The sequence below is a fragment of the Rana temporaria genome, chromosome 4 (assembly GCF_905171775.1).
Source record: "Rana temporaria chromosome 4, aRanTem1.1, whole genome shotgun sequence".
Lineage (NCBI taxonomy): Eukaryota > Metazoa > Chordata > Amphibia > Anura > Ranidae > Rana > Rana temporaria.
The window spans coordinates 13,169,264-13,177,803 of record NC_053492.1 but is presented as its reverse complement, the minus strand read 5'-3'; the positions used below and the strand labels follow the sequence as shown (position 1 = coordinate 13,177,803).

The following is an 8,540-nucleotide window of genomic DNA, read 5'->3' as shown; positions in this document are numbered from 1 at the left end:
CAGGGGGATCTTCCTGGGGCTTGTAGTTCTTCTCCCGAGTGTATACAATGTAGAGGGGAGGGCCTCTGACCCGGCATGTATCAGCAACAGTGTACAAGCAGAGCAACTAACTGAAAGTGAAACCTGCCCGGGTCAGAGGCCCCTACAGGCCCCAGAGAGATCCCGCTGCCCACAGGCACCATAGAGGTGCCGATCGCCGCCTCCCACCTCCCCCCTTCCCCAAACCGCATTCTAAATGGCCAGCCAAAGGTGCTGGGGGAGATGCCGGGTCTCGCCCCCCGCCCCACAGCGGCAGGGCCCAGTCGCAAGTGCGATTGCAGCGACCCCTATAGTTCCGCCACTGTACAAAGTAACATTGTTTATAAACATTGATCAGACGGGAGATGGAGAGATACAAAGTAACATTGTTTATTATCATTGTTCAGGTAGGAACTTAAAAAAGATAGGATAAAATGTACATCTTTATATGTACAATACCAATATTTTTTTAAACTAAACAAATCAAAATAGAAAAACAGCGTGTTTTTTTTTTTTTTCCCAGTTTTGTTACTTTTTAGTCTATGGATTGCATTAAAACATAAAATAATTTTTGCAGAACAACATCACCAAAAAAAAGCCTTGTTTGTCCTAAAATATATATCTTTTTTATCTTAATTATAGAGAAAGATAGTCCTGAATAAACCGACCCCTATGGAAGGGGTTATATAGGGTGGAGGGCTGACCTTGGTAAGGTTATTGATTGTGATTATTAGCAAATGCGTTGTGGGTTTAGATGCATGGGGGTGCCATTAAGAATGATTGGCATCCCCCTGCGTCTCGGCAAAGTTTTGGCTGCGGGTGCAGGAACCGCTGCTATTCCTGCACCCACTCACTATAGTGTGACCATAGCCATAGAAATGTGATACATTATACAGTGAAATCTCAGATTGTGAGTAACACGGTTAATGAGCTTTTCGCAATACGAGCGCTGTATTCTTAAAAATCCTGACTCGGTTTGCGAGGGTTGTCTCGCAATACGAGCAGGATTCAAGCCGCCGCGGTGTGCAGGACCGCGCTTGGCCTCAGGTGGGGGGGTGCCAGAGCCGATCAGAAAAACTCAGTTCCCGAGCCTTTCCGAGTTCAGCCTAGCTGTCTCCAGTCCTTTCCGAGGCTCTCCGGCACCCCCCCCCTACCTCTGGCCACATGCGGTATTGCATGCCATTGAAGTCAATGCGGAACAAATTATTTTCGTTTCCATTGACTTCTATGGGGAAACTCGATTTGATATGCGGGTGCTTTGGATTACGAGCATTTTCCTGGAATGGATTATGTTCGTAATCCAAGGTTCCACTGCATTACTGATAGATTTAAGTATTGACACATTGTAATAGTAAAAAATTAGAGGAGAAAACCCTTTATGATAAAAATGCATAACAGAAACACTTTATACTAGTGATACATTTACAGCAAATGGTGACAGTCTCACTCCTCTTGTTGTAAACTCATTAATATAAATTAAAAGAGACAATGGATCTTCCTTATTATATCTGCAGGGGGTGGGCGGAGCTGAGAACTCAGTGCTCGGGGGTCAATAAGAAGCCTACCAGAGAGGGATTTAGCCAAGCAGGATCCACACAAAATTGGATTACTATACTTATGGGTTTGATGGGAGCAAAAGTGCAAACTGCCAAGCATTATGTCATTGGGCAGAGCTATATGGGTTGGTGGCCCCAGGGTATAGGATGGTGGTTAGAGCCAATCACTGGGATCTGGGACAACATTTTACAATATTCTCCCATTGAGTGTCTAAGCAGATTTATCACATCTCCCTTCAAGCCAATGTTATACGTGAATGGCAAATACCCAACACAGCATAGAGGGGCTCGGTGAAGGTGGTGGTGAAGGTGTGGAGGTGGCAGAGGGGGTCACACATATAGAAGGAGATCTGCCCGGCCTCATAATCCAGGTATACCCGGACTCCTTTCATGGGAACATCGACAAAAAGTTCGGTCTCGTTATCGTCATGCAATGCTATATACTTTTTACCCTTCCTGTCCAAACCCCAGGACACGTCATTCCTTCCAATAATGGAGTCGTTCTTGTCCCTGTAGATACAGTCATAACACATCCCGATGATCCAGTTATTGCAATGACGGACATCCACCTCCCAATAATGTCTCCCCGAGGAGAAGCTCTGGTTGCCTAAAACTTGATAAAAATCCACAAATCTCTCCTCATTATCTGGCCGATTCTGATTATTTGCCGCCTTGGATGCGCCCTTCTTATCATCGGAGATAAATACAAAATTATGAGCCGTGTCCTCATCCAATAACATGTTTACGGCTTTCGGTATAAAGATCCCCTCAATGACACCACTTATTACATCCGGGAAACCAGAGTGGAGTACATGCGAGATCCCATCCAGATCCAGAGCCCCTCCCTCACGGCAGAGTTTGTGATGTCTCTCTTTGTCCTCGTCATCTCCATCCTCGGTATCACCCAAGTCACCGGAGTCTGGTTCCTGAAGGACGGTCAACGGATCCGTCATGGCGCACAGCTCCTCAAAGTGACGTATTTTCCTGGACAGATCCTCCGTCTTTAATTCAAACTGCTGAATCAGATCATCGACTGGGGTTAAGATCTTCTCTGCCTGCCTGGAGATCTCACTCAGGACTTTCTCCTCCAGCTCTTCCAGACGTTTCCTGAGCTCTCTGAACAGGCCAGTGACTCTCTCTGTTTCTCCATTCACTTTTCCTTGTACTTTTCCCAGATGTTTCTGCAGACTCCGGACTCTTTCTTCTGTCCTCCCTCTCTTAGTAATCAGTTTCTGAAGATTATTGATCAGTTTTTTCTTCTTCTTTATAAAGGCCTCGTGTAGGGTTTCCACCTGGTGTCCTCGATGTCCTCCAGTTAAACTGCAGGAGATACAGATACAAGTAGAGTCCTCGGTGCAGTAATACTCCAGGATCTTCTTATGGACGGGGCACTTCCTGTACTCCGGGGTGCTGGTGGGGACACATATGACGTGTTCTGGTGACTTGCTGTGGACTCTCAGATGGTCATCACATAGAGAAGCCTCACAAAGTAGACAGGACTTCACAGCGAGTACAGAGGAGTGAATACAATAAGTGCAGAAGATCCCGGACTTCTCTGGTTCTGGTGGTGGAGGAGAAGACAGGAAACGCTCTGTGATGTTCCGCAGAGTGATATTTCTGTGCGGTGAAGGTCTCTCCTGGAACTCTTTCCGGCACTGAGGGCAGAAATAATCTCCGGACCCCTCTTGGGAATCAAACACGCGGTCAATGCAATCCTGGCAGAAGTTGTGTCCGCATTTCAACATGACGGGATCCGTATAAATGTTCAGGCAGATGGAACAATCCAGCTCCTCTCTCAGGTCTGAGGACGCCATCGCTGACAGCAAACAGAGCAATGAATATCAAAGTTCCTTTTTCTCAGGCAATTTCCTGCATCGGGGGAGGGGAGGGAGGCTGGGAATGTGCTCAGTGCTTGCACAAAGGAGAGCAAAGGTCACCAACACGGCTGAAACAGGAGTGAGAAAAGCCAGCAATCTCCCCCCAAAAAAACAAATGTAACCGCCCTATCATAGGAAGGGTTGTCTCGTCACATGTCTGTCGCCTGATTGGCTGTAGTCAAGTCAATGCAAATTTGTAGTCAAGCTCTATTCAGTGACCCGGAAGTGAAGCCCAGCTGTCAGTTCTCCCTTCTGCCAGTAGGTGGCGCCGGTGCCTCTGAAATTTTCAGTAATGAATATTCCTATACGCAGTATTGTGTTTGTGTTCAGGAGGATTAACACCTTTCTGGTGGGTGAGGTCTTCAGCATTGTTTCCGTGATAATAATGGTCTCTCTTTTGTTCCCTCTGCAGATGAAGAGATCTACAAGCAAGCGGCGTGATATTTGCATTGGATTGCATTGTTAGACAAAACAGTTAGAAAACTGTTTATTTGTTTGTGTATCTCTGTGTTGCTGATTTTTTTTTTTTAATTAATAAATATTTTGTAACACAATGGGGGTTATTTACGAAAGGCAAATCCACTTTGCACTTCAAGTGCAAACTACGGGCCAGATCCACAAAGAAGTTACGTCGGCGTATCTATTGATACGCCGCGTAACTTCTAGGATGCTCCGGCGTATCTTTGTTTTGTATCCACAAAACAAGATACGCCTGAAGCTGGGCTAGATCCGACTGATGTACGTCTTAGTACGCCGTCGGATCTAAGGTGCATATTTACGCTGGCCGCTAGGTGGCGCTTACAGTGATTTCCGCGTCGAGTATGCAAATTAGCTAGAAACGCCAATCCACAAACGTACGTCCGCCCGGCACATTTTTTTACGTTGTTTACGTAAGGCTTTTTACGGCGTAACGTTACCCCTGGGTCTATGAGGCGTACGCAATGTTAAGTATGGACGTCGGGCCAGGGCCGAATTTTCCGTTGTGTAAGGCCGGGTACACACGGGCAAACATGTACGATGAAACCGGTCCGTCGGACCTTTTTCACCATACATGTCTGCCCGGGGACTTCTGTACGATGGCTGTACTAACCATCGTACAGAAGTCCGCGCGTAAACAATACGCGGGGCGTGTCCGCGCCGTCGCCGCGACAATGACGTGGCGACGTGGGCGGGCCTGCCTTTTAAATGCTTCCACGCATGCGTCGAAGTCATTCGACGCATGCGAGGGACGGCGGGTGCTCGGACATGTACGGTAGGTCTGTACCGACGACCATACATGTCCGAGCGGGCAGGATTCCAGCGGATGGTTTTAAAACAAGTCCAGGAATATTTGTCCGTTGGGAAAAGGCCCGGCGGGCAAATGTTTGCTGGAATTCTGCCCGCTCGCGCCTACACATGACCGAACATGTATGCTGAAACTGGTCCGCGGACCAGTTTCAGCATACATGTTTGGTCGTGTGTACGGGGCCTAAGTCGTTTGTGTAAAACGATCGCAAATAGGGCTTTGCGTAAATTACATTCACGTCAAAAGCATTGACTATTTGCGACGTGATTTCGAGCATGCGCACTGGGATACCCCCCACGGATGGCGCATGCGCCGTTCAAAAAAAACGTAATTTACGTGGGGTCAAGTAGAATTAACATAAAACACGCCCACTTCTGTGTCATTTGAATTCCGCGCCCTTACGCTGACACATTTACGCTACACCGCCGTAACTTTAGACGCAAGTGATTTGAGAATACAGTACTTGCCTCTCAAAGTAGCGGCGGCGTAGCGTAAATACGATACGCCTGCTTAAAATTATGCCGATCTACGTGAATCTGGCTCCATAAGTGCAACGTGCACATGAAATTGCAGTGAAAGTGCACTTGGAAGTTCAGTCGCTGTAAATCTGAGGGGTAGATCAGAAATGAGGGGAAGCTGTTATTTATTTTCCTTGGATGTCCCCCTCGGATCTACAGCGACTGCACTTCCAAGCACACATTCAGTGCAATTTTAAGTGCACTTTGCACTTGTAGTGCAAAGTGGATTTGCCTTTACTAAATAACCCCCACTGTGTCTTTCTTCCTTCTCCTCTTTCTCATCATGGCCAGATCTAGGGGGTGCTGGCAGTGGCAGAGCTTTCAGGGTTGCTGCAGTCGCACTTGCGGCGGGGCCCTGCCGTTCTGTGACTGTGGGGGGGGGGGGCAAGACTCCCCCTGCACCTCTGGCTTTCAGTTTGGGATGCAGTAGGGGGAGTGGGAGTAGTAGCCGGGTATTCAGGATGTGTATCCAATACTCACCCCTTCAGAAGCCATTCTGGCCAGGTGTGGGAGCACTGAATAGCCAATAAGTAGTCATACTGGTCAAAGGATAATGACCTTGTGCATTCCTCTTCCTCTTTGATGTTGGCCTCAATACATAGTCCTTTAAACTTGGTCTCTGGAGAAGCCACATTTACTTCATGTCCCCGTTGCACTAATATACATTTTTTTTCTTATTATTATTATTAAATATTAGACTCTTAACCACTTCATTACTGGGCACTTAAACCCCCTTCCTGCCCAGACTAATTTTCAGCTTTCAGCGCTGACGCATTTTGAATGACAATTGCGCGGTCATACAACACTGTACCCAAATTATATTTTTATAATTTTGTCCCACAAATAGAGCTTTCTTTACCTGGTGGTATTTGATCATCTCTGCGATTTTTTTTTTTGCGCTATAAACAAAAAAAGAAAAAAAAATTGAAAAAAAAAACAACACAATATTTTTTACTTTTTGTTATAATAATATCCCAATTTTTTTTTTTATATATTTTTTTCCTCAGTTTAGGACGATACGTATTCTTTTACATATTTTTGTTAAAAAAAAAACGCAATAAGCGTATATTGATTGGTTTGCGCAAGTTATAGCGCCTACAAAATAGGGGATAGATTTAGGGGGTGAGGAAGGGGTTAAATGTATTTCCTGGGTGTGATTCTTACTGTGTGTGTAGGGGACTGACTGGGGGAGATTGAGCGATGCTCTGTCGCTATGTACAAGGGACACAGCATCGGTCTCCTCTCTCCCTGACAGGACGTGGAGCTCTGTGTTTACACACAGAGCTCCACGTCCCTGCTGTCACTGCCGATCGCGGGTACCTGGCAGACATCGCGGCCGCCAGTGTAGCTGGCAGTGTCACAGGCATCTATTTCACCAGCCCAACCAATGAGAGAAGTAGACTGCTCCTCTGGAGAGGAGTCTGAAGATGTGGCCATGGGACACTTTGACTTCTGCATACAACCATATGACAAGCCTCTAATGCCGCGTACACACAACCGTTTTTCGGGTTCTAAAAAATGACGTTTTTTTTTATGTCATTAAAAATGATCGTGTGTGGGCTTCAGAGCATTTTTCACGATCTAAAAAATGGGCAATTTTTTTCCGAACATGCTCTATTTTTTCACAATGTTTTTAACGTTGTCGTTTTTAAGGTTGTAAAAAATGGTCGTTTGTGGGCTTTAACGACGTTAAAAAAACGCGCATGCTCAGAAGCAAGTTATGAGACGGGAGCGCTCGTTCTGGTAAAACTAGCGATTTCATTCATTTCAAGCACATTCATCAAGCTGTAACAGAGAAAAGCGCGAATCGTCTTTTACTAACACAAAATCAGCTTAAGCAGTCCAAAGCATTTTTTTTTCACGATCGTGTGTAGGCAAGGCCGTTTTAACCTCCCTGGCGGTATGATTCTGTCTGGAATTACGTACCAAAAGCGGTACAATTATTTTGCAAGGAAATTTGGCGTTTTATACTGTAGGCCTGTAATTCTTAGAAATAACTCATTTAAATCTGACCAAACAAGAGTCTAGTAGGGATCCCGGGTATGATTTCTTTTTAAAAACAAAATTATTAATTATAATATAATAAATAATTATAAATAAGTATAACAAATAATAATTTAATTATAATAAAAATTATTCAATAATGTAATCAACTAAAAATCACTGAAATTTGCTCAGTTGCAGAATTGTCGCTGTCATTACTTTTATTTTTTTATGGCGAATTTTCCCACAAATCGCTATCGCACAATTCTGCAAGTGATTTTAATTTATTATCGCTGTTTTCTAGCTGCTCTAAAACCATTTTTGACATAAAGGGACACTTTTGGTTGCTATGGACAATCTACAGTTTGCAGGCAGAAAGAACAATTTTTATTATATAAAAGTACATGCAGGGCACTGGGCAGACCACTAGGGACAAGGGGGGTGTGTATTTTTTACATACAGTACTGTAATCTATAAGATTACAGTATACTGTATGTAATGTGTTTGTTTACTTTTTTGAATTTGGCGCCGTTCTCCGCCCCCGTGCGTAGTAACGTCGCAGGGGAACGGAGATCGGTGGCACACAGGGACACTGTGAATCGAGCTAAGGCCCGCTCGCTTACACAGCAGGGATGCATCGCAGGATCCAGGGACAAGGTAAGTAACTTTGTCTGTGGATGCTGCGAAAGGTAAGCCGCGCCGCTGCACGCTCTGCACATCTACCCCGAGCGTGACTCGGGGATACCGATCCTAGCATGGAAAAACCACCCCGAGTCACGCTCGGGGATACCGCTAAGGGGGTTAATGATCGGGTTGAAAAAAACTTTGTTTTTCTAGACCCTTAAAAATTTCATTTTTTAGAACCCGAAAAACGGTCGCGTGTACGCGGCATTAGAGAGACACTTCAGAAGTAAGAGACAGTGAAAGTTCCAGCTAAAGAGGTTTTACAGGCAACTCAAGAAGGTATCCTGCTCCCATTTATAGACGAGATTTAATATTTGATGTGGGAGAAGTGGAGCAAAGTGGATTAGAAGCAATCCTTTCATAATTGTCTTTGCAAACTCCATCCACCTAAAGGGTCTGAGGGGCAATTTACTTTCCAGATATTAAATGATTCGGAATCATTTAGGGATGTCACCTGCGATCGCTTCACAGAGAGGCCCAATGGGGATCTTCCTATGTAAATGTTGCGCACTGCTCCCAAATGACTGGGCGCTATGTCAAATTTAGTGTGTTTCTGAGCCGATAATGTGGCTCAGACTGTATGATTCATTTTAAATTAGCCTCTGTCCTGGCAGTGGCT

The 8,540-nt window shown here is 45.2% G+C and overlaps 1 protein-coding gene across 1 annotated transcript; it reads right to left on the bottom strand.

The window, feature by feature from the left end:
* Positions 1 to 1,810: 1,810 nt before the first annotated feature.
* Positions 1,811 to 3,388, bottom strand: LOC120935537 (E3 ubiquitin-protein ligase TRIM41-like). The gene has a single exon (XM_040347587.1). The coding sequence runs from the start codon at positions 3,386 to 3,388 to the stop codon at positions 1,811 to 1,813; it is 1,578 nt and encodes a 525-aa protein (XP_040203521.1).
* Between the last annotated feature and the right edge of the window lie 5,152 nt (positions 3,389 to 8,540).